This window comes from Pristis pectinata, chromosome 2, assembly GCF_009764475.1.
Source record: "Pristis pectinata isolate sPriPec2 chromosome 2, sPriPec2.1.pri, whole genome shotgun sequence".
In the NCBI taxonomy this organism is placed as follows: Eukaryota; Metazoa; Chordata; class Chondrichthyes; order Rhinopristiformes; family Pristidae; genus Pristis; species Pristis pectinata.
Window position 1 is genome coordinate 83,744,764 of NC_067406.1, and position 27,174 is coordinate 83,771,937.

Below are 27,174 nucleotides of genomic sequence, written 5' to 3' on the forward strand. Positions count from 1 at the left end.
GATAAAATATTAAGTGGAAACGATTGATATGAAATAAAGTATTATGGACTTGTTCAGAATGCTAGGGCAACAACAAAGTACAGTGAAAGGATACTGATGTGCTCTGGAGTATACCTGTTTACAGACAATGACTGTTTCATTAACCACCCTGCCTTTATATTGCATGCTCAATTTAAACTGTGTACTTGCACAAAGTTTATGTTACCTCTTCATACCAGGGACTGATAGTAGTGATGTGTGGACCCATTATAAAAGAATTTTATAAATTCTTTTCCTCTGAAGACCCACAATGGAATTATCCTACTTCCCTGCAGTTAATTGGTTAGGAGCTATAGCTTTTGCTTTTTTTCTCAGATCTGGTCAAGACTAGCATATAATCCAGAGGCCAGGAATTTCTGGATGCTTAACACTCAAGTCTGCCGGCTATTACTCTGTATCCTCTCTCATCTGGGCCACCAGGTGCACAACCAAAGAACCAAAACCAAAACAAGTATTAGCTTGCTTAACTTTCCATGGATTATTATGAAGAGGTATAAGCAGAAATAGTGCTGCTTTAACCCAGAGCTGCCAAACGTTCTGATTTGATTAAAGAGAGAAACTGATGGAGCAATAAGGACACAAAGAAAGGCTTGCACTTAGAGGGTCCCTTTATGCCTCCAGCACATGCCTTGGCAACAAGTTGCAATTGAAATATAGTTTATGGCAGTTTTAATATCAACAAATGCAGAAGTCCATTTGTATCCAACAAAGATCTGGAAAAAAACAGTGAAATGAGTGACCAGATCACCTGCAAAGAATATGCCCAGGCTGTCTATTTACTTGTGTGATTAATGTCTGTTTTCTCTTTCCTGTAATTGTACTTAGGGTGACCCTGGATCATCAGCTGCGGGAATAAAGGTTAGACTGGCCCTTGTTACTGAAGTTCCAAGTTTTGTTACTTCTTTGGCTCTACTTGGACCATTGGGTGAATGGTATCTTTCTTTTACTTTTTTCCTCTACAGGGAGAACCAGGTGAAACCGGACTTCGTGGACAAAAGGTAAAGCAGAGGAGAAAAGCATGTCTTCTGATTTTTTTTTCTCTATCTATTATATGAGTTTGCAGATGGGTTAGTCTTTGGACAGAAATTATCTGGCTTTCTGCATTGCTCTTGCATCTGCTGATTACCTAAGTAGGAAAGAGCAAGAGGAAAAATTAACATTGAGATAGGGATAGGCATTTCAGCTGATAGCCAAAGCTGACTATCCATAAACAAATAGTTAGGAATCAGTCAAAATATAACAATTAAAAGATTGTGATGCTTCCACTAACACACTTTATTGTGTTGCCATAACACGCTCTAATCCTGAATGCTTTACTAAAACACTACCCCCTGTGAACTTCATATTCTTAAAAAAAAATCACAAGCGATTATGATGCAGTGTTGAACATATCTAGCAAACTTAAATTTAGGAAGTACCGTTTGTACTTTCTAATTCTTTGTTTTTTTATCTGCACAATTTTGCAGTTCTCAATCTTTCACCAGGGAGAGTCTGAGTACATTGGATTTTAAAAGTTCAAATCTGTCCTAAAATCTATTTTTCAATGAAGTTCTGCTTTTTTCTTCTCCAAATTATAGCACTTTTAATGTTTTTTAGTGAATAGGTTGATATTGTCCTGAAGCATTTTCATGGAGAATAAATGAGATTGACATTTGACAGAATTGTTAGTTATCCATCAGTTCAATAATTGACCTGAGCAAGGTATTGTCAGTGAAAGTGTGTTTAATATTCATGGGCCAAAAAATTGCATTCAATCCTTTTCTTTCTTTATTAAGACAAATCATGCATGTATAGAAATGACTAGGAATTAAAGATCTGCTACATTCCAAAGAGCAGTTTCTGCCTGAAGTTAGAGACTGGGAATATCCTAATACAAAAAAGAAATCAGTTTCTACATTGTCTTTAGTGTCATTCTGTGGCTGCTTCTGAAGGAGCCATTGAGAATAATTTTGCCTTGTTGCAATGAAGTAAAGACTCTGAGAGTGATTAGGAGCACAATTTCACATCACTCCCATTTTTTATTTCCATTGTGGTCAATAAAATTTACAATGTGACCTGAAACAGGGTCCTGATTCATTATCACCAATCTGACAGTTTTGCAGGAAGGCAAAGTTATCCCATTCATTTTAAGCATCTGATATGTTTTTGAACAAGAGTTCAATATATGCATCAAATATATTTTCAGATCAAATTACAGGAGAACATGTAATTAGAAGCAGGAGTAGGATACTTGGCCTTTCCAGCCTGATCCACCCTGTAATAAGATCATGGCTGATCAGATTGTAACCTCAACTCTGCATTCCTGCCAACCTACAATAACCTTTTATCCCTTGCTTATCAAGAATCTATTTAACTCTGCCTTAAAAATTTCCAAAGCCTCTGCTTCAGCCTATCTTCGAGGAAAACGATTCCAAAACAGTTCACCTCATCTCCGTCTTAAACGGGAAGACCGTTCTTTTAAAACAGTGACCCCTAGTTCTAGATTCTCCCACCAGAGCAAACATCCTCTCCCTATCCACCTTGTCAAAACTTCTCTGGAACTTATATGTTTCATTTAAGTTCCCTCTCATTCCAAACTTTAGCAGATACAAGCCTAGCTTGTCCAACTTTTCCTCAAAAGACAACCTGCCTATCCCAGCTATCAGGCTAGTTAATCTTCTCTGAACATCTTCCAATGCATTAACATCCTTTGTTAAATAAAATGATCAATACTGTACACAGAACTCTGGATATTTTTTCACCTGAAACATAACCTCCCTCCATTTGTATTCAATTTCCCCAGCAATAAACAATAACATTCTGTTGGCATGTCTGCAAATACTAGCCTTTTTGCAAACCATGCAGTGGGATAATCCGATCCTTCTGCATCTCACAGCTCTGCAATCTCTCACCATTCAGATAATACACAGCCTTTCCATTCTTCTCACTAAAATGGATAATTTCACATTTTCCCTTTGTACTTCATTTACCAAGATCTTTGCCAACTCACAATCTATCAATATCCCTTTTAACCTTGTTATGTCCCCTTCCAACTTGCTTTCCTCCTTGTCTGTGTCATCAGCAAATTTAGCAACCTTTTCATATTTCATATTTCCCTCCAATATAGGAGGCGATTCGGCCCATTGAGTCTGTGCTGACTCTCAGAGTTGGTACCTTCATTTATATCCCCAGCACTGATCCTTGTGGTACACCCCTCATTATATCTTGCCAACCAGAAAAGACCAATCTGTACCTGATCCTTGTTAGGTTGTTTTTATTATTTTATTATAATTTGCAATATCTTCTTTTCAATTCTCCTGCACCATGTCACATTCCTTTGCCCAGCATTTTGCTTTTGTCATTTATGCAGTCTGTGAGTAACCGATCCTTTACTTTGGCATGGACCATGTCAATATTTTACCTTCCCAAAGCCCCAGAACTACATTGGCCAAAACCCAGTATTTTTTTCATTTTCGTTCTTCTTCCTCCCATCTAATGATCCAGCTGAACTGATTCATTTTACCATTTGTGGAGCATTTGCACCCCCCAATATCTTCCAATTAGCCTGTGACATGAGCATAACTTTAATTAGATTCACAAGAGCTGCCATGGCGTATTGATTTGTGTTTTTTTTCAAATTTAACTCCAGATTAAATGTATCCATTAGCAGACAGTTTGACAAATTGATTATGAATGCTCTGTAAGTGAGATTTCAAGAGAAGGAAACACTTCTCCAGGTAGCTGTAATGTTTTGAAAGCTCAACCATCTTCCTTTCTTCCAAATACATCAACATGTTAAAATCATACTTGTGGACTATCCCAAAGATCTACTTTGCTTGTTTTTCTAATATTTTCTGTTATTACCGAGCTGTTGAATAATTTCTGATTGGTGAGGTAGATGTATTAAGTCTGTGCTGACGTCATCCTATTTGGTGGGACCATCCCGTTCCTCCCCCTATCTATTTCATGTGTATGTGTTTATGTGTCTTTGTGTGGTGCAGTACATAGAAGCACAGCAAGTACTGCAGTAGTTCCCTGTCTTTGTCCAGCACGCTTTTGCTATAGAAATAGCTGCAATGGTGTCACAGGTAAAGGTCATGGAAAAGAGTTTAAAAAAATGCTGGAAATCTAACATAAAGAGAAACAGAACCACTGAAAAATTGGTGCACTTCAGTCAGTAACTGAAGCAGAAAGGAGTTTAACAATTTGGGTGAGACTTTTTACCACTTCTGATCAAAGATCATATCTAAAACATTTACCTATTTGCTTCTCTTTGATGCTGATATACGTGCATTTCTGTTCCAACAGTAAGTTGCTGACATCAGTTGCAATGCATGTTAGTGACATCACTGTTGGAGTTAGCCATAGTTTGAACATGGAAATGATCACGACAAGAAAAGTCCAGCGTCAAGTCACTGAACTTCCATGAACTTTCACATCAGCTAATCAATGTGGTATGCATGGCATTCCACTGGTCTTTTAGAAATCAGCACATGTTCGAGTAACTTGATGCAGTAGCAGTCAGCACTCTGATCTTGTTGAATCTTGGAAATGTATTTTTATTTCAATATTTGGAGTTTGTTTCTTCGATACATAGGCAACAAAATATTTTCTTGCCTTTTTTTTAAAGAAATACTTCCTTATCCTAGTGATATCCCTTCAAAATTCATAAACAAAAACATATTACCCTGCCTGTATTGAACAAAAGAGTATCTGTGGTCAGTAGATCCTCTGAATCATGGTACATTGTAAGATAACCATAAAGGAGCCGATACTGCTCCCTCAGTAAGTAAATTTGCCACCAAGCATTGGTTTTACACCATTCAGTTGAGGTTGGTCAGGTTTGAGACCCCATCTACTCTGAATTAGTAGTGAAATGTTATAAATGGCCTCTGCTTCCTTGGCCCAGCGATTCAGAAATATCTGGCCATTTTCCTTTACTTATTGCTGCCAGTTTCCTCTGTAGAAAAGCATGCCCATCGTGAACATCAGATGGGGCAGGGATCAAGACTGACCGTACTCTCCTGCACAATCCATTTTACTATACTCTAGAGATCTGGGTTCACCTGTTAAGAATGGCCATTTGGAGAAGCCACTAATAGGCTGCTAGTACCGGTATAACTCGAGTACAACAAGAGTCAAGATTTTTCAGGGAAGAAGGGAAAGAAAACAAATACTCTTATTCAATGGAAGGAGTTGTGGCTATGGAATAAACCTTACACATAACAGGTGACAGTATGCTTCTAGCAATCGGGTACAAATAGCAGTATCTGGTATTAATCCTTGATTGGGCACCCTTCAAGTTGTACATCCTGATAATATCTGCAGTGCTGCATAAGGTTAAGCCTGAACATTCAGATTTTTTAAAGCATGATGTGATTGTCGGATAAAGATGCCAGATTACTCAATGCCAATTAGTTCCACAATGAGGGGCAACTGAATGGTAGGGGGTTCATGTCCACTGGGAGCTGGATTTAGACTGCCAAAGCTTGTTTACTGTAAAATCACCTAATTGCAATCATAAGGAGGAAACTTTTAGCTTTTCCATCCTGGCAGCATTTAAATCCGAGTCCCAGATGTGAATGGGCCATGTTTTACTACATGGTGCCACCTAGTGCTGCATTACAGTGACTTCACATTAAGATGTGGCAATGCGAGCATTTTTATATGACAATCTTGCCCCAGTTCACATTTATACTTGATTTATTAAAAAAAAACTAAAATATTTCCTTGTTAAAGAACAGATGAAATCATGCTGCCTGGAAAAGAAACAAAAGGCCTATTACGTTTGCTAATGATTGAATCTTGAATTGGGATGTTGCTTAGCTACCATTGCGGTGGAGATAAACACGACTCTTGAGACAGCTGAACACTTTTCTATAATGCTTTGTAATTTTCCTATGTAGGGTGAACCAGGTCTTCCTGGGCTTCCTGGACTCCCTGGGATAAAGGTAATGACTGCTGCAGCCTGTACATTGGGATGGATGTGAAGTAAAGCTGTCATTAGCCTGCCTGGTTTCTGATACTTAGTCACTTGTTTCTGTTTGTAGTGCTTCCCATCATTATATTTTTGGCATTTAAAGCTTCTCAATCCTTCTTTGTTGGTTTCATTTTGAAAATTGTCAAAGGTTTGGATTTTGTAAATGAAAATCTACCAGAACTCTTATTTTTTTGCATCAGCATTTTTTACATTTTCTGCATCTTTTTTCGTTGAAGTTCACCATTGACCATTTGTATGTATATGGCTCAAAAAAACTTAATGAACAGAGGATTTTGCAAAGGCACAATATCAAGTAAATTTACTCATAATTATTGTATTGTAAAAAGGCAACCTCAATTTCCCAGATAAAGTCTACCTGATGTAAATATTGTTATATGTTCATGAAGTCAATATATCCCAATTGAGATACTGACAAAAATTTCCTTTTGATCTTCTGGAGCAATTTATTTTACTCAATTAACAAATGTGTTCATGTGAAGTTAATATGTAAAGACAGCCTTGCTGCAATAAGCTTCTGACCTGTCAACATTCAAGGTACATCACTTTGTTATTTTTTTATTAATAACATTTTCCCGTATTATAGAAAAAAGAAAGCCAAAAAACATGGTTGCACCTACTTGGTGCATTGGCAACATCCAAGCAGCACAATGATGAATTTTGTTTGTTGATCTACCTCAAAACAGATTTGTTGCTTAGCCTTTCAGCAGCACTGTTGCACAGCTCGTAAAGCTGCCATGTCACAGCTCCAAAGATCGGGGTTCAATCCTGACCTACGGTGCTGTCTGTGTGGAGTTTGCACGTTTTCCCTGTGACCATGTGGTTTTCCTCCTGGTGATCTGATTTCCTCCCTCATCCCAAAGACATGTGGGTTGAGAGATTAACTGGCCACATTAAGTGATCCCTAGTGTGTGGGTGAATGGTAGAATCTGGGGAATGTAAGGAGAATAAAATGGGATGAGTGTAAATAGGTGCTTGACGGTTGGCATGGACTCAGTGGACTGAAGGGCCTGTTTCCATGCTGTTTGACTCCATAAATGGTTGCTCTTCTCCATTAATACTGTAAGTAAATTAATACCATTGATGGATGGAGGAGGGATCAGCATGTGTTCGGATTAATAACCTAATTTCTTATTCAACCAGCAGTGTTTGCCTTTGGGGTAGAGAATCACTTGCAGAGCTTTTGTACAGCAAAGTAAATGGGTGGGTAGGTTCCATGATGGGGAACTTTGTTCTGGGGCTGTACAAGGAGTGATTAGCCCAGTCTGCTGGGCTATTTTCATTCAAAATAAATTTGTTTTACACTCCAATGTTATCAAGGACCGCAAGTATTTCACAGTGGGATAAGCACACTATTGGAATGAAAATAGTGTACCCTCACAAAAAATATTGAAAATCCATTGCAGTTGGTACACTGGGTACAAAAGGAAGAGTTGATTAATTTGTGTTACTCTATTTTAAGAAGAATAAATGCAAGTAACATTATATAAACAGTTTAATCTGTATAACTAAATCAACTTCATGGTCATCAAAGTAAAAGTGACACCACTGGGCTTAGCATTTTGCTCTCTGTCCGTGCTTTTCACCAGCATCAATAACTCTCCTGCCAGGCGTAGCCCAGTAAGTCTCTAACAGGTAGGATACATGTTAGCCGCTTATACCAACCCAGTAAGGACCAGATCACAGGAGCCATATATCATGTATTTAAGATCACTAGTTTTTCAGTTAGGGTACTTCACTGTGTAGGAGAATTGCAGAGGAGTGCACGTGCATTTTTGTTGGCCAGGTGTGTCATTTTACAGATAGAGATATATCACCAGAAAATCAAATATCTTTCACTTCACTCTTGAGCACAGTGACATTCAGAGCTTCACCCTACCAAGGTATTTTATGGGACTCACATCTATCAATGTCACTCTGACAAACCAGTCATACAACAGTTTATAGCATTATAAATTATAACTGGACTCATATTGATAAAAAGTGTATAGATTGCACTGGAATCTTCTCTGTTGTGCCTGTAACTAGGCAAGAATATTCATTGAAATCCCAGGGAAATATGGCAATGGAACCTATGGCACCTCTTCCTGCCCTCCACACTACTGCCACCTTCTGACCTTATGACTTGTTATGTATTAGTTTACCCTTCTAAAGAATTTGTACGCATTGAGCTTAACAAAGGCTTCTAACAGGAATAGTTCTCACAGGGAACAAATCCAGATATCGAAATTTGGATAACCTTTTACAACAATAATGAATCATTTTAATGATGTAAGATTGCAGTTTTGTAAATTTGCAGAAAATGCAAATTGTCTCCTCTGTTTTCCCATGAAAAATGAGATGTAGTAAAAAGTGAATGGTGACACATCTGCTGTAGCTTCGTTTCCTTAAGTTGCTCCTGAAGAATTTCCTTCATACAAGATTTTTGTAAAGGATAATATCCCTTCAATGAAGCTAATAAATCAATTAATTTTATGTCCCAATAAGTGACAGAACCTGGCTGTTGTGTTAGTCCAAATGTTGGAGCAGACATATTTTTCCCCAGTGACACACAATCTAACAATTTAACAGTAAGCACCATACTTTCCACTATCAAGAACAGGGGTGTTCTTTACAGCTTCCACTTTCTGTCCTGTAAAATGTTCATGAGACTTATTTTCAATTTTTAGAAATGAAAAGTAAACTTAGTGAAATATGAAACCCATTGAATTTTCTTTTTCCATTTTTAGCTTTCAAAATTCCCTGTACTTTTTTTGAAAACTTGAAGACCTGAATTTCTTCAGACTCTTAGTTACTGTACCCCAGTAAATTCACCAGAAGTATCATGATGAAATCTCTTTTATCCCTATTCAGGATTCAGTAGTATGCAATGTTGTCTGCTGTTCACAGAGAAAACTTAGTGTGGTTCAGATAAGTTTAGTGTTGGAATTGCAGAAGAGCTTTGACAATGTCATTCATTGCGGGGAGCTACGTACATTTGGATCTTCTTGTTTTATTTGTGGTCAATAATACAAAAGTGATAGTGCTGTTTTAACTGACACAAATTTTGCTACTTATGTCTGCAAGGTGAGTGTAATTGGGTGTATTTAAGATTGCAAGCAGTGTGTTACTTCCTCCTGACTATAAGCAAATGAATTCACAACCAATAAGAACTAGAATACACTTTCATATTCCAGGAGACCAGTGCAGTTACCTGCCCCTCCAAGCGCAGGTCTTGTGCAGACAACTGCAAAACACTTATGAGCTGCTAAGGGTCACTAATGGTATTTGAAAATAGCATTGTTCAGTAGCTAGGTCCTGAGCTACTGCAAAGTGCGTTTTCAGCAGATGCACTATGTGTGTACCATTCCAAGAATGCTTGTGAACTAGGTTCTTGATAGCCACCCTTCTCCGACCACTTTTATCTCCCTTGTGGAAATTCTGGTACTAATCATCTTCAAAGGTAACTTTGATTTTAAGTAGCACTGCAAAAAGGATTATATTGATTCAGATGACTATTATTTCTCTCCCAATATATTTTTCTGTTGAATTTAATGATTAGGAAAATTAAGAGAGACATCCCGATTTCAACTACTATGTCAAGTTTTAGAAGTTGGGGATAAGATAAAATGCTGTCAACAAAATACGATGCTCAGGACTGAAGCAATCAAATCACCAGTACTAATTCAATTCTGAGCTTACTAATGAAACCAGCAGCATCAAGGACACTAAAAGCAGCAGTGAGAATTCCCTCTTCCGTGCACATAATATAATGACAGCAGTGGGAATTTTCCCTCTTACACATAGAGTGCCAACAGTGGGACTTCCACTCCTGTGCATGAAATATCATGGCAGCAGTGGGAATTCGCATTCCTATGCATGGAATATGATGGCAGCAGTGGGACTTTGAACTCCAAGTATCATGGTAGGACATTTCTCTTCTGGCTTGAAACATAATGGGGATTATTTATAATGGGAACTGGCAATTGTTTCTCCTATGCATGGAACATGCTGGCACAGTGGGAATTCTCCTTTCTAGCATGGAACATAATGGTACCAGTAGGAATTCTAACCCGATTTATGTAATGGAGCTCTTCAGTACAGTCATTCATCAGAATGATGTAGGTGTTGGTGATCATAATGTTGGATTTCATTGGCTCAGAATGGAGACCAATGCAGGAACAGTTCCTATTCCTGTGCCTGTGATCCATCCAGCTGCTCAAGCAAACCTCGAAGGGGAGGAGATTGCGCCTTTCATTGGAGCTTCCTTAATTTTTTAGCAAGCAGAGAAAAGTCATCCTCAGTTTGTATCCTTGACTCCAGTTTGAGATGCAAGATTGAAAGTTGGATTCTCCAATAATCAGGCAACTTTGTTAACAAACAGAGCACAAGAGATTGCAGTGCATTATTGTCACTGTGTGTGGTAAAATCTGAAGGGGCAAAGGCAGACTGAAAGAAAACCTTGACTTTCTGCAAGCAAACTATTTCATTCATTTATCATTAGGAAGTTTATCCTCATACATGTCGGACCATTGGTTCAATGGTAAATGTTCAGTTTGTGTCTATTAGGGCTATTGCTATTGATCCACACAATTGATGTGCTGGTAAATTCAGCAGTGCCTCCTGTGGGCCACTTCCAGCCGGGCAAATACCTTGAGGTTTGGACATTGGAGTTCAGAGCAGCCACTTCACCTGAAGTCAGGCCCTGTCCATGACCACCTTCGTGTTGGGTCTGATCTATGAACCCCACCCCACCTGTACCCTGCCCAAGAATATTGGGCCTGGACCTCTCAACCCCATCCATGTCTGGCTCCACCACCATTCTCCTGTCTGGACCTCGTCCACCCCATAAAATGTCAGGCCAGATTCCTGGGTCACCAAGTTTGGTGCAATCTTCAGGACTCTGTGCTGATGTCAGTTCTCTGACCCTCTTCCTTCCCGCTCCATTGATAGCGGGAGCAGTTGGCACCTACCTCCCTTCCCCCACCAAGCTCCAGGACTGTAGATAATAGATCTGACTGTCTCAGGATAACTGAGGCACTTGTGAGAGAGACTGACTAGGGGGAGGTGTGTGTGGGAGAGAGCAAGGCAAAGGGAGAGAATGTGTGAAGGAGGAAGAAGGGAGTGTGGCAGGAGGGAGGAGAGCTTTGGGAAGGAGGGAGAAGAGAATATGGAGAAGAAAGTATGAGGGGGAAGTGAGGGGGAACAGAGGGAGTGAGGGAGAATGTGTGTAAAAAGGGAGAGGGAAAGAGAGGGGAGAGTGAAGGAGAGATGGGGAGAGGGGTATAAGGGAGAGAGAATGATTAAGCTCAATTATCACACACACACTTCTCACTCACTCAAACCCATCTGGCTCCTCACTGCTCTTCCCAGAGTCCTCATTTTTTCCTCCTTGCAACAACTGACTCAAAATAAAAGCTTTTTTTAGCCTGTAAATTTAGAAGTGAGTGTAAATAAACCACTTGATAACAAGTCCATTACCAATGATAGGGTGAAGGAGGTCAAAGGTTCACAGGAGGCAGAATTAGAAATATGCAGTGATCTGAGGTTGTTAGACTGGCAAAGATTACAGAGATAGCAGCAGATCTTTAAATTATATTATTTGTAGTTAATAAGGCAAAGCAAATGTGTTTTTCTTTGAGCCATTTCAAAAATTGGTACTCCATGGTTTGGTTGAACAATTAAAATCGTGTTTCACTTAAATTAATTCTTCTAATCACTCAACAGCCCTATGATAAAAAGGAACCAAGTTAAGTATGCTACAGAGTTTGAGGAATCACTTGTAAAAATCAGTCCTCTTCATAGACTTCAATTCAGTATCCTTTGCCCATTATTATTGAGTAGATTAGACCCATGTGCTCTGAGGTTTAGAAGAATTGAGAGGCGATCATGTTGGGTGATGTGAGAATGTTTCTCTCGATGGGAGAAACCTGGAACTTGGTTGGGGGGTGGGGAGAGTGCGTAATGTCAGAATATTAAAAAATCACCCGTTTAAGAATAGCTAAGGAGAAATGTATTCTCCCAGAGACTGTGAATCCTTGGAATGTTCTACCCCATAGAATAGATGCTAAGATATTCATTACGTTCAAGACTTAGATGTATAGATTTTTTGGACAACAGAGGAATTGAGGTTTATGGGGAGTAGCCAGGAATCAGTATTCAGGCCAACATTCAGATCGACCATGATCTTATTGATTGGTGGAACAAGCACCATATGGCCAACTCCTGCTGCTGTTTCTTATTTTCTCCTGTCCTCCTCCTGGTCCTGCAAGGTTTGGGTGTTTCATTGCCAGTGGGCAGATCCTGGAACATCCTCCAGAATTTGGGCTCACTCCTTGCAGACAAAACCCAGTTAAGGTTATCCTGACTGCACGCAATTGCAGGTCTAGGATTACTCACAAAAAAATAAAACAAATCCTTCCAGCTGGCAATCGTCCTCCTGGGCTGGTGCAAGTCAGATGTTAACTACAGCACACATTTGTGAAATGAATATAAAACACAGCATACAGATGTGCAGAACTCATAGGCTATGCATGTGCTTGTGAATATATTACTTTATACACCAATTAGCTGCTTTAGTCCACTGGAGACTTATCATGAGAAATAGAACAAAGCTGCACACATCCCTCACACCTTCAGTTATGCATGAGTACCAATGCATATGTTTGTGCATGTAGTGTGAGTGCATCTGTGTGTGTGTGTGTGTGTGTGTGTGTGTGTGTGTGTGTGTGTGTGTGTGTGTGTGTGTGCGCGCGTGTGCACATGTGCACACTACTGGAATGTTGATCAGTGTGACAGGTCTAGGGACAAGCCACACCACTTTCTGGTGGATGGCTGCATTCTGCCCTCTCTTTGTTTTCCAGCTGCTTAAAAATAACAGCCTGAAAGACAGTGTTCTTGGGCATACCAAACACAATAAACTTCTTCCAAAAGATCATCAGACCACCCAGCTAGTGTGCTGTTAGCAAGTTAGTCAGTTACATAAAATCATTTCTTGATTCAAAGTATTTCTAATTTTCTGAGCTGGATTGTCAGCTGAAAATGCTGGAAGAAGATTCAGCAGTAGCTTTCAAAACCAAATAGGATAAACACTTGAAAGGTGAAAAAGATGACAGGGTGGTGTGGAAACAATAGGAGGGTGAGACTACTCTTTCAAAAAGTTGTCTAAGCATGATGCAGTGAATGGTAAACTTTGTGGTTTTAGCAATATTTTTCATTAATGGCATCAATGATATCGTTGTCACTCCCAGTTCAAGCATAAAGGTATCTAAGGATCACTTCCTGTTGCTCCTGACCAGGTAGGAGGAGGCTGGAGATCGTTGATACCTGTTCTGATCAAATCTTGGAAGTCTTGTCAGCACTCTATGGAGTTACATAAGCAGGGTAGTAGTGTGGTATTTTCATTGTGTCTACTAAATATAGAGTATAAAATGAATAGGCCCCAGTGGAAGACTCTGAAAAATGATGCCAGTGCAGCATTGAGAGTTGGGCTGGAATTGTGTAGGGACAGACTGAGCAAAGGGTCAAGGTGCAGATGGCATAGTGGCACGACAGTTAGAGCTGGTGCCTCACAGGTCCAGGGTCCCAGGTTCGATCCTGACTTCAGGTGCTTTCAGTGTGGAGTTTGTACATTCTCTCCATGAACAGGTGGTGGGTTTCTGCTGCATGCTGCCATTTCCTCCCACATCCTAAACATGTGCTTGTAGGTTAATTGTCTCAGGTAAATTGCCCTTTGGTATAGGTAATTGTAAAAGAATTAAAGGAGAGTTGATAGGCTTGTGAGAGAGGATAAGTTACAGGGCTGTAGGGAAATGAGGAGAGAGAAATGAGATGGATGGGATAGCTCTGTTGGAAGCTGGCATAGACTAATGTGCCAAGCGGCCTCCTTCTGTGCACTAACAAGTAGGTAAATAAGATTTACGATGCAAGAAAGTGGCAGGGTTGAAAATAATAACAGGAGAGGCAAGGTTAACGAGGACATATTGGTTTTTGTGCTGAGCAGTAAGCTGGTTTTCAAAAACCTGAAATGGTTAGGAGGAGCAGAGTTAGAGAGAGCAATGAAAATCCACAGCTGTGTAATAGGAGGAAACATGACGAGAGGGTAACGTGGCTTCACCCAGCTTTACCTGGGCTTTTAATTTGTCCATAAATGTGCAAAAATTACCTCAGCTTCCTACCTATAAACTAACTCATACAAATAAACCTCTTGATGGGAAAGATAATTACATAATGTGTTGAAAATTTTGGCAGTTAGCAATTGCAGTTAGTCTTTAGTTATGGAACTGACATTTGCACCTCTCACTGGCTATGATCAATTTTGCATTGTTTCATATGGTAAGTTCTGCAATTCGATGTCATTTTCTCAACATTTTGTATGCATCTCAGGTTTCCTATGTAAGCAATCATTTGTGCACCCCCTTACTTGAAATATTAGTGTTGTCCTGAGGGAGCATAAAATGGATGGGACTGACATAATGACATTGATTTTTTTTCCATTGGATGGTACCAAACCAGCTGTTGCTGCTTTTTTTTTAATGGTACGGGCTGTTAGGGATATGATATGAAGGACTTGGAAGAAAAAGAGAAACCATCATGGAGTTTTCATTTGCAGTTTATATTGTACACATCTGGATTGAACAAAAGTTTGTCCGCTTGAGGATAAATCCAAAGTGTGCATTGAAGGATGTACCGTCTCTTGACATGCTAGAGCCATACAATTGCATCAATAAAGCATAGCACCAAGTCTGGAAGAGCCAACACGGTGGTCAATGTTTAACTAAAGGTTTTTGATGCGCTCTGAAACGGTTTTCAGAATTACATAAAAAATAAGGAATTTTCTAATTGCTAAAATCATGGCAGCAAATGAATATTTTCTTAATTAACTCTTCAATCAAGTTGACTTTTTATGAAATGCTTCTTTTCATTTGGTCCAATTGATCACAAAGGGATCAGTTAGGATGTGGAAGCTGATCCCATATTTTAGGTGTGGTATATGGTGTGTGGAGTGGAGAATCCCAGGAAATTGGAACTCACTTTCATTCACGGAGTGTGCCATTGTTACCTGGATTGTCAGCCACCATCAGGGTAGATAAATCCATGGCCTTTCAGTCCAGTGGTCAGGGGCACAGCCAGATTTGGGGATAGTTCCGCAGCACGGTCTACATGGCACAATGCTTGTGGCTGGAAAAGATGCAAGTAGGAGTTTGTGAAAGTCCTTACATGGTCTCATTTCATCAAGGGTGCAGCTCAGGACCATTGGTTCAACACTGACTGAGGAACTTGCATATTTGATCAAGTTTCAAATGTGCTTCTGCCTCCCGCTGAATACATTGAAATAGGCTGTGTCCCCAATACTCTCTGACCCCTTCCACTTCCCCAGTGGCCCCAACCTTCCCTTTCTGATCTGACACAGCATTGCTTCTTGCAACTGGAGTACAAAGCTGAGTTGGCAGTGCCTGTCTTGGAGCTGCACACTGGTGCTTGAGCACTACCAGTGCATTTTCCACAGGGCTGGGAGCACGGGGCCTCAGGGAGTCTAATCCCGGCACTGGGCTCAGGAAAGAAATGAAGTACTCTTACTCATCTCATGTCCTGTGCCTTGGGAGACGTTCTGTTTCCAGTGTGAAACTGCTTCACTACTTCTTTGTGAATTGTAAAGTCCTAAAATTCTATGACATTCTGTTATTGAGAGCTTGCTGGCCAAACACAGCTCTCCAACCTAGTTCCTCATCCCAGCTCTTGTTCCGTACTCTTGCAAGTTGCACATATCAATTGCTCAGATAATTGTGCCCTGGTGCTAGCTGTGTGATGAGACTGCAACCTTTTCTCCTCTTCTGCCATGCACGGTACTGCTTCAGATTTTATGGCTGTTTATGATTGGCTGGTGTATTTCTTTAAAATGCAATTTTTGCCTAAAAATCTCATGGTGCATCCATTTACCATTAATCACCAAACCTTTAGCCTATTAACCACGTGGATGACTGCTTAATTTACATTCAATGTTTTTCCGTCATTAAAGATTTAAATCCACATTGTGATTGAATGTATTGTTAACTTTGCTTTTTGTATTTCAGGGCGAGCCTGGCTTTTGGGGTCCTCAGGGAGAACCTGGGTTGCCTGGACTACCAGGAACAAAGGTGAGGTCAACATATTGTGTTCAAAAGCCTACAGTTTGAAGTCGCTCATCTTGTGTTTATTGAGGGGACATGAACCAAAATATACTTCACTTAATGTAGAAAAGGTGCAGTGAGCAATGGCAGCATGTCCATTTCGAGGGAAGGGGGGGGGGGGGGGTTGGTGAGGGGAAGAGGAAGAAATGCATTTCAATTTAAAGTATAATTGTGCACAATACAAATTGTTCTCAGAAGCAGCTAATTTTATGTTTAAATAGTCAACCAGGTCAGTTGTGCCCTGTGCCTTGAAAATGGCTCAAATCTGTGCCTAATGTGCACAAGCAAAATCTTTCTGTGAATTTACCATCAGATGTCTCTGACTGGGCACTATGCACCAACCGGAAGTGTGGTAAAACATGGATTAGGTTACCAGTGGCAACGTCAGAAGGTTAGATGAAGGGATTTGCGATCTCACTGTTGCAGGAAAGCAGGGTCTACTTATCTGTAACTCTGCTTGTTTTGCGGTTATCTTAAACAGGGAGAGAAAGGAGATGGCGGGCCACCTGGAAGGGGTGAAATCGGCCTACCCGGACCTTCAGGCCCCAAGGTCAGCTGACTTTTCTAACCAGGAAGCATTTGCTCATGTTCACAGTGGTGTACAAAACTCCAATTAATTCATTTGCCCCAATTCACATACATTTCTGGGCTCCAGCGTTCATTCTGCACAAGAAACATGCCGTTGCTTTCTGTCCAGTGTACAGCAAGGTTTAACAGGTCTTCATCCTCAACACTGCTCCCACTGTTAAGTTGACACAGGAGATTATTGACCATGATGGTTCTGTTTCTGTGGGCGTAGTTTGATGGTGCTGCTGTCTGGATGGAGCAACTTGCTCTTGATTGAATTTTCAGGTCTGCACGGTCTTCTGTAAAAATTTCCTTGCAGTACTTCAGAATGGACAGATTACCTGGCCTTTGTGGCTGAAAGAAGCAGCACTTCCAATTTAAGGGAGTTGGTCGTTCACCCACAAGTTTTGGCACCCATTTAATATGTCATTGGGAGGCTCAGAAAGTTGTAACTCATGGACAGAAATCTTTTCTTGAGACCACTTACTTTGTGCAGTTTCATGTGTAGCCATTAAATAATGAAGTCAAATAGATAGATTTCCAATAGATTTCATTAATCGGTAAGCATAGCTGGGAACACAAGCAGTGATCTCATCACCTAGTCTGTCCCTCTCATGTTTTGGACCACAAGAAGTGTCACCCTATTCCTCATTCTTGTACATTATGACCTGATCAGCTGCCTCCACTTGAACATAAAGAAACTAGAGTAATGGATGCTCGGTGACAAGGCAGTTGGACTGAGACAGGACTTCAAACTCCTAAAGCGGAATTAACTTGGGTTGAAACACCTACAAATGCACAAGCACCAACAGCACAATGAAACGGGGCTTTAGGTGGTGTAGAGACCATCAACCCCTCAACTTCACTAATCCCAGAAGTACTATAGCCATGGTACCAGGGTGAGAATGAAGTGGTTGATGGTACCTCATTGTAACACCAAAGCATAGGATGGGGGGAAACAGTGGGAGGCAAAAAGGATGGTGTTCCTCACCATTACACCCAACACTCCCTGCTGTAACACTGGGGAGGAGGGATAGGTTGTACTTCACTAGAACCTTGGGATGGTTAGAACTATCTGTACCTCATTGTTACCCCAAGTGAGGGATGGAACCGTGTGTTCCTCACTGTAACCAGGGTATGGGTGCATCTGTCTGTAACTCACTGTAACTCTGAGGTGAGGGTTGGACCATTCATACCCTACTTTAACCCCAGGGTGGAATTGAGCCTGTCTGTAAGGTAGGGGCAGGATCATCTGTATGTCATTGTAACCCCAGGGTGAGCATTGGACCACTTGTTCCCCACTTTATCCCCAGAATTGGAGTGGGTAACTCTGTACCTCACTGTAACTATGGGGTGGGTTTGGACTGTATGTTTCGCACTGTAATCCCAGAGAGACTGGAACCCACTGTAACTCACTGCAAACTCAGAAGGACCTACAAGATATTAAAAGTGCCTCTCAAGTTATTGGGTTTATACTGTTGATCATAGAATAAAAAGAAAAAAATTCCAGCTATTTACAATTCTTCTCCAATATTACCAAGTTCCCTGCCAACAACATCAGCTAAATGAATACCATTCCTCCAAACAGAAATCAAAATGAGATAGATCAAAATCAAATCCTCTCATTTTAATCTGTAGAATGCATCTGCGGAAATTGTGAATGCCATGTACAGATTGCATATATTAAGGTACTATTAGCCCAGGTTATTAACTGTCTCTGTCAGGAGCTGCTTTAATGGTCTCTCCTAATCTTTCCCTCCTGTTCCTGCTTTTCTTTGCCGTGACGTGGAAAAGGGTGAGCCGGGTGATCTAGGGATGCCAGGCCGGCACGGAGCAAAGGTCAGTCCATCGGTACTGCTTGTGCTTCTGTTTTATTGCAGTCATTGGGAGTGACATCAAAAGCTTAACAGAGTTGGAATTGTCCTGGGTGGTCACAGTTAAAAGGAGGTCAGAATTACTCAGAGCAAGAAACTGCACTTTTAGAACCTGTTTTAACAAAGGCAGAAGGCCAAGGAGTCTACCAAAGCCACCCAACTCTGACGTATCAAGTACCTTCTCAATGTGCCCCCTCCAATCATAAACCCATTCATTTAGTCTACATCAATGGCCTTCCCTGGTAAATTATTACACAGTCCTATTAAGTCTGGAGTCAATGGTCTAGAAACAGGACCCATTTGCACAGACTTTTGTATACACTGATTACACTTAAAAGCTGTTTTGTGCAAATTAGAAAGCACCAGCAGTCATTTCAGGATCAAGTAGCAATGAGAAATTGGCCTGGGGACAAGAAAACCAGGAAGACTTGGGAATGAGATATCAATTAAATGGTTGGTCATATATCTTTAGCCAATGGTGTGGATTTTTTGGGGGTGGTTAGAGTGTGTTTTAACGTTATCTGCAAAACATGTTAGCAGACAAAAAATGGGTGGACTCCAGTTTCTAGTCAAAATAGATTTGTCCAACTTCACTCTTATTTTAATGTGTTTACCTGGCACATTGTCATAGAGCATAGTGTCTGGCCGGCAGGCTGTCCTGCTCTAGACTCTAAACAGCAGCTGGCCAATTCAACTTCCAGGCAAACGTATCAACACACTGCTCTCTCTTCTGATCTCTTCTCCTTCCCTTCTGCCTCTCTGTGCTATTGACACTTACTGCCCCATTACTACTTAGATTTATCTTAATATTAGAATTATTTCTCCATGCATTTTTTATAACTGATGAGGATTCAGCAGTGTTAGTCTTCAGCAGCAACTGCACCACCAAATCCAGCTGCTTGCCTTCAAGAGTGGTATTACGAATTCCTTGAGTCAGTAAATGAATGTTCATGATCTCCCCGCCAAACTGTTCTCATCCAGTATGCACTTGTTTATGTATGTAACTTAAGGACATGGCCATTCTTCAACTGGTTTGCCAGAAGCTGGTTGTACAACATTGGTTACACTGAAGTAAAGCCTTTTGTCTTCATATATGTGCAAATTGTGTGGCAGAATTCTGATATGCAATGCTTTTAAGCAATAGTTCAAGTCTTCCATTGCCTCAGCTTCAAGCCCAAACCAATGCACCAACGACCAGAGACTGCACCTGTGCCATCCAATAGATTAGTGCACTATTATTAATCTCCTACAGTCAGCAGAGAGCTGACAGCGAGATCAGTTCTCTTTTAATGTGTACCAGTGAGCAGAAATTTGTTTGTGTAAGCAAGTACACACAGGTAGAGTTACTTGCTCCCTGACTGCAGAGTGTGAACAATGAAAAGAAATAAACTGGGTGGTTTTAATAACCAAGAAGATAGCAGTTTGAAATCTGCATCAGTGGTATGAGTGTTTGGGTAACATTGTGGCACAGCTGTTAGAGCCACTACCTCACAGCCCCAGCAGTCCAGGTTCTGTCCTGACCTCAAGGACTGTCTATCTATAGTTTGTATGTTCTCCCTGAGGGTTTCCTCCTCTCACATCCCAAAGACGTGTGGATTGGTAGGTTAACTTGATGCAGTAAATTGCCCCTAGTCTGCAGCTGAGTGGTAGTATCTGGGGGAGTTGATGGGAACATGGGGAAAATAAAATGGGATTCGCGTAGGATTTACTGGATAGTCAATAAGGACTGGTTGGACCAAAGGGCCTGTTTCGATGCTGTATGACTCTATAACAATACTCTGCCATATATGTTGGAATTCACATTGAGTGATGGGCATTGAAAACTCCAATTCCAAGCTTTCTCAGCAGTCCACTTAAGACGGATGTTCACTGCCTGGCATCGCGGCGTCACTGAACAATAGTTTAGTGAAGAGGAGAAAACTCTCAGGGCCTAGGAGCAGCCTGCAGAATCACTTCAGCATCTTTCTGCCATACGCTTCATTTAGATTATAATGACAACACTGAAGCATTCCAGCTCTCCTATTTGAGTAGATTTAGCTTAAGTTCCCATGGGTTCTGTGTTTCCTAAGCCATGGCCAACATTTTAAACCATTAAAGTAAAGAGGCAGGTGTACCCTGGTCAGTGATTAGTCTCACACCTGTCGGACGTGACATCAGAAGTTCCAGACAGTCTAGACTGACAGCTCCAGAGGAAATATTAAGGACTAATTTAATCCACAAAAGTATCATAAGAAAAACATCAGATTCTGTGTCCTGGTTATTGGAAGCTGCATCAAACTCAAGGAAGACCAGGTTTTTCACACCTCGTCACTGCAGTTCCCCTGTGGATCTATTGAGAGACGCTTTAAGAAGCGAAGATATGTGCGGTGGAAGGGTACTTTCAGTATGAAATACTACCCCATGTAAGTAAGGTTAAAGCATGATAATAAGCTTCTTAGCTCTTAGCAAGAACCTATATTTTAAATTTATTGTCCCATTTTCCTGAGCATTTCAACTCTCCATGCCCTGGAGGGAACCATTTAGTTGATGTTGATAGGCTGACATCTTTACTGGTCTTAGAGAAAGGCTAACCAGTATATAAGGCAGCAGCCACTCTAGGCCAGCTGGGACTGCTGTGAAAGGTTACCACCTATGAGCCAGAGAGTGCTAACCATGGCTCCTTCTCCAAGTCAGACTGAAGGAAGGGAGATCAGTGTAAGAATTGCAGCAGAGCCTCCCACCAGTGATCTCAGAGATGATGTATTGTCAGCAGCTTCATATTGAAATAGGGGGGGGAAGAAAATGTGAAAACCATACATAACTCCCAAGAAAATATTGATTTTCAAACTATCTCTGATATTGGCATAGATATTTTAATTACAGACTAGAAATGGAACCAGAGCTCAGGCTATAGAAATCACCCCTTTTTCATTACCGTGGAAATCAGCGGAAACACAGAATCTTAAAACCTGCAGCATAGAATGAGGACATTCAGCCTGTCTGCCTTTGCTGGCTGTTTGAAGACTCCACCTCGGACCATGCTGGAAGAAACAGCAGAGCCCAGAGCACAGGCGATCTGCAATGTCAGAGTCTCCGCCCCATTGTGACCACTGCCTCTGGGGTGTCTGCCTCTGATTCTTTTAACAATCCAGGATTCGTTACATCTGATGCAGGTGACCTGTCTACTTTCAGAAAGGGGTCATCGCTTTTTAATGTAACCTTCTAATCATACAATTCCTTCTTAAAACAGGCAATATCCTCTGCCTCTGAAGATATCCCATAGGAAATCTACAGCTTTTTCCATAGCTAACATTTTGCACTTTATGGTCTGAAGTTTCAGCTGAACTGACTTGGTTATTGAGTTGTAATTCCATCAAATTTAGTATAATCTTCACAAGAGATTACAGAGTTTTCAGCTCAAGTTGCAAGTGCATCACCATAGATAAATGAATCACCATAGGGAGTTCCTGCTCATTGCACTCAACTGCACACAAATATGTGGCTAGCACTTTGGGGTTAAAGACAATAATAACCATCAAAAACATCTTGAATATTTATTTTAATTTACTACAAAGCCAACTACACTATCCCAGTATAACCAAGAAATAGCCTTGTATATTTTTTGTGATTCATTTTCTATCCTTTAAAATTGAGTTACTCGCTTGTGGAGATTGCCTCTGATTAAAAATGCTCATCGCTTAATGAAAAATCTATTTTTAACCATATTAATCAAACTGTTACTATTAAATATATTAAGGAATATAATCCTCTTTCCCTCTGCTCTTTTAAGTAAAATATGCTTTTTAAAACCTGCCACATTTGCTGGTTGATTGCAAATTTTGTTTGTGAAGGAACTAAAGCATATGAGCCTGGAATGACCACATTTGTCTTCATTTCACTGAATGCACAAACTCTGGCATATTTTTTTAATTCATTCCTGTATTTTTCTGAGTCTTCCTGATTAATAACTGAATCATGCTTCTGACAGTTGTTCTTAAACCTCCCTTTACTGATCTACTTTTTAAGATATACTTTCTGGCATTTGGGACACAGTAGCTTTGGCTGCTTTACCATTTCCCTTCAGAGTGGTGCTGCTACTTTCTAGCTAATCTATCACTTTGCTGACTGCTTTCCACTGATCATTTCCTGCTTAACCCCTTTCTGGTCTGCCTTCAGAAAGCCCCTTCTGAAATCACTGAACTTCAGCTTTTTCTCAATTGAGCAGTTTGACCTTTGATTTATTTTTGAAATCTTTCCATATTTACTCTAAACTGATTGTTGTTTTCACTATGAGATAGATGGGATACTGTAACAAACTCCACCGGCCAGCTTGGTTTTTTAATGCAAGATCCTCTTCTGTTCGACCAGAGACATTGTGTAAAAAAAAAGGATGAGGTAAACCAAGAACTACTCTAGGCCAGCTGGGACTAATGAGAGAGATGAGCAGGGCTATTGTGCATTAGAACAATGAGAGCAGAGCTTTTGATGAACTGGGGTTCCCAGAGGGTAGAGGATGGAATGTTGAGCAGGGAGAGGAATGGAATCATTGAGTCTGGAGGTAACAAACAGCATAGGTGAGAGTTTCATCGGTAAAGGTGGGCAAAGACACATGATGTTATACTATATTTTGCAGTATACTATATTCTACACTATAACACTATATTCTGCAACCTGATTTTTTTTTTCTTTTTGCACTATCTCAATGTACTTATGTATGGAATGATCTGACGGGATGGCATGCAAACAAAAGTTTTTCACTGTATCTTGGTACTGTACATGTGACAATAATAAATCAATTACCAATGTTAGATGGAAAAATAGGCACCTTTCCTAATGGAGAGTCGGCAAGTTGAAAGCTCAAGTTGGGTCAAATGGGATTCCAAAATCAAAAACTGTCTGGTTCATCCTTGAGAGAGATGGGATAATAGCAAAGTTAAAAAGCTGGTGACTAAAGACGATGATTTCTCTCTTCCTAAGCTTAACAAGAAATAATTGCAGCTCATCCAAGACCTAGATATTTGGCAAGCCATCTAGAACATAGAACGGTACAGCACAGAACAGGCCCTTCAGCCCACAATGTTGTGCCAACATAGCTAATCCCTCCTACCTACAGAATACCCTTATCCCTCCATTTTCCTCTCATTCATGTGGCCATCCAAGCCAGTCTTAAGAGCCCCCAATTAATTTGCCTGCACCACCCTATCAGGCAACGCATTCCAGGCATCCACCACTCTCTGAGTAAAAAAACTTACCCCTCACGTCTCTTCTGAACCTACCCCCTCGCACCTTAAATGCATGCCCTCTGGTATTGGATTGCCCAATAATGGGAAAAAGATTTTGCTTGTCCACCCTATCTATGCCCCTCATAATTTTATACACTTCCAACAGATCACCTCTCAGCCTCCGCCGCTCCAGAGAAAAGAGTCCAAGTTTATCCAGCCTCTCCTGATAGCACATGCCCTCTAATCTGACAGAGAAGGTGGCAGTAGAGGGGTGAAGCTATAGAGATGGGTATCATTAGCTTATTTGTAGAAGCTGAATTGCTGGTTTTAGTTGATCATTGCCGAAGGACAGCAAGTTGTTAAAGAAGAAGGGGATAGTGGGGGCTGCAGGGGTGGCAGACAGTATCGATTCTCTTGAGGCAATATTCTGGGAACTGGCAGAGGTGGGTAACTTTATAAAGGCTGAAGAGACGACCTTGTGATAAAGAGGAGATAAAGTCAGAAGTTCAGCGTAAATTAAAGACATGGAGGTTGCAAGCGATCTGGTTCTGCTGAAGCAGTGTCCTAAGGAGGTGTTGGAGAGATGATGATGGCAAGGGAGCAGAATCTTTGATGAAGCAGAACGCCATCAATTCCTAACTGGAGAAAATTCTAATGAATTCATGAAAGGACATCAAACAAGCAGCCTGACAGCACAGGAGATCCTGAGTGATGCACATTTGGATGCTGGGTGTTTGTCCATGATAATGTTGCCAAAGGGCAGCATAACAATGATAAGGGGGAGAGGACTTAGGGGGAGCATTTGCAATTCTTTGAGAATGGTGTGGAGTAAGAACATATTGGAAAAGATGTTGTGGCCAAGGTCAAATCAGTGAGAGTGGAACTAAGTGACGGTAATGCTACCAATCCGATCACTGGGCCAGATGTGGTGGGAGGATAGTGTGGACAATCATATCAAAGACCACAGAGAGTTCAAGGAGGATGAGAATAGATAATGAACCATGGCCACAATGAAAGTGAAAGTTGCTCACACCTTTATTTGGGACTCTTTCAATACACTGAGACAGAGGAGAAGGATGGGATATATACAGTATACTATAGGCAGAAACGTGTAAAAGACTTTAGAGAGAATTTTAATGATGGTCGGGTAATTTTCCTAGAAAGAAAGTGAATTTTTTTGAGGAGATTCCTGGTGGCAGATTTGAAAGGAGTTGACTGGTACTTAAGAGCAGAGCACCATTTTATGTCAGCTAGTGTGAGGACCAGGAAGGTAAGCTGAGTGATCCGAACTTTATTGAGAATGGGAAAACTGGAGAGCAAGTGGTGGTTTTCATGAGTGAGGTGAGCATGGAAGGGACAGGGGAAAGAATGAGAACAAAAGTTGTCAGGAATTCAAGTCTAGTGTACCATACTGGAGTGGCTGGAGAGAACATTGTTTTATTGGGAAAGGATGACAGGAAAAGTTCCAACAGGAGCTGAATGATGGTGTCCACCCATTCCCTTTTGCAAAATACCACTACCTCCTCCATTCAACTCGGGAGACCTTTGCAATGGATCAGTGTCTTGTTCTGTCATATTCAGAATGAATACCCCTCATGCTCAGAGTTTTTACTGGAATCACCATGCAAGTGAACTGGGAAAAGATATTATCCTAAACCATCTGGTTCTTCCAGGTAAAAAAGAATGCAGGAACTGAAGTAAAACTTCAATAAGGGTGAAAGTAAGCCATAGTTTATTTAAAACTCTTCAGGGCCCACTCGTTTATCATCCTTACAGTGGACCCTGAAGAAGACAGTTGTTTTTTGCATGTGGTGCACATGTAACTCATCAAAACACACAATGAAGTTTACTTAACTGCTTCCATTTATGAAATAAGCTGCACTCTTTCCTCATCCCTGTGTCCCACAACCACTCACACTTTTCTTTCTTATTGTTGCATTTTGGCACATATGTGTGGTTTCCCCCAGTTATATTTCCTGGCTGTGTTTGACGTGTATTAATAGGGTGTCTACAAGGCTCAGTCACAAGCCCATGGTATTTCGCAGCTGCCTCCTCAATGGAGTTGGTAGCAAGTAAGTTGCATATCTGGAGGCTGTGAGTCCAATTCTCAAGTGCAGTGTTAAGTTGCATTTTCTCCACAGACACTATTTTCTCTGTTGGTTCTTTCATCCCAGAGTGAGCTACTGCCAAAATAATATCATCAATATACAAAACAGAGAGCAAGAAATAGCACCATCAAATGGTTCAAACTGCGATTGCAACTTAGAGAAATACAAGAATTGCTGAACAAGAAAGTACTGAGGTCTACCTGAATAGCTATTAATTTGACGACAGACCGTGGCAATCATCTCTATTTATTCAAGACCTAGACAGGAAAAAAGGACAGTCCCCAGTGGCAGAAGGTTTTGAAATCACAGTGGCACGTTTTATTCTTCTGAAGCATGACCAGTCCTCCTGAATCCACAAAACAAATTCCAACCTGCTGCTACTCTGTTCAATGTGCCCCACTCCCAGAATTGGCTTTCCCTCACCAATTCCATGGCCACTTGTTGCCTGCAGCTTATCACTAACAACCAAATGGGGCTTAAATATGACCATGGCTCTGGCCTCACGATCCAGCTGAAGACAGGCAGCAGAGCTGCCTTTGCTGACATCAGGCCATTTTTGGTTGATGTCAACAGTCCTCCCCTAATGCACCCAGATTCATAAAAAGTAATGCGTGGTGAAAACACAACATTGTGGTTAATTGAGTTGCACGACGTTTTTGGTAGACTGATCTGTTTGTAACAAAAGACAAACTGGAGGAACTCAGTGGGTCAGGCAGCATCTGTGGAGGTAGATGGTTGCTTAACGTTTTGTGTCATGTACCACTGTGATTCCAAAACCTTCTGCCACTGCTGAATTCCTCCTGCAGTTTGTTTTTTGCTCCAGATTCCAACATCTGCAGTCTCTTGTCTGTTTGTAACTTTGATGTTCTTAATTAGAAGGTTTTGTTGCAGACAGCAGGACCAAACCAACTCAGTCAAGTGTTTCCTGTGTTCATTTCCCAATCTAAATTGTTGGTTAATAAACTGGAAATGGTGCTCATTGTTGTTCTTGCAATGTGAGAGTCATCGGCCTATCCGTAATAGTGAATATTAGCTATTTATATTTATACAATATAATGGTAAATTATAAATGAAAAGAGTAAACCATAAGTTACTGCAACATCATATATATAAGTGGGAGTGAGTTAAAGACTGGAATCTGAATATGTCATTTTTTGAAGATGAACCGAACTGGCCAGATTCTGATGTCTTCAATGGTCAGGTGGTGCCAATCATTGGAATACCATGTACAATTAAACTTGGGAAGCATCCTTGCATTTA

At 40.7% G+C, this 27,174-nt stretch overlaps 1 protein-coding gene across 1 annotated transcript in view; it reads left to right on the forward strand.

Moving 5' to 3' along the window:
• LOC127584027 (collagen alpha-1(XXV) chain) overlaps nucleotides 1–27,174 on the forward strand; it is a 153,603-nt gene that overhangs the window by 67,167 nt on the left and 59,262 nt on the right. Inside the window, exons 12-17 of the mRNA XM_052040547.1 lie at nucleotides 865–897; nucleotides 1,002–1,037; nucleotides 5,925–5,969; nucleotides 16,069–16,131; nucleotides 16,646–16,714; nucleotides 18,526–18,570. Coding sequence (XP_051896507.1) covers nucleotides 865–897; nucleotides 1,002–1,037; nucleotides 5,925–5,969; nucleotides 16,069–16,131; nucleotides 16,646–16,714; nucleotides 18,526–18,570 — 291 coding nt within the window. The remainder of the gene's footprint in view (nucleotides 1–864; nucleotides 898–1,001; nucleotides 1,038–5,924; nucleotides 5,970–16,068; nucleotides 16,132–16,645; nucleotides 16,715–18,525; nucleotides 18,571–27,174) is intronic.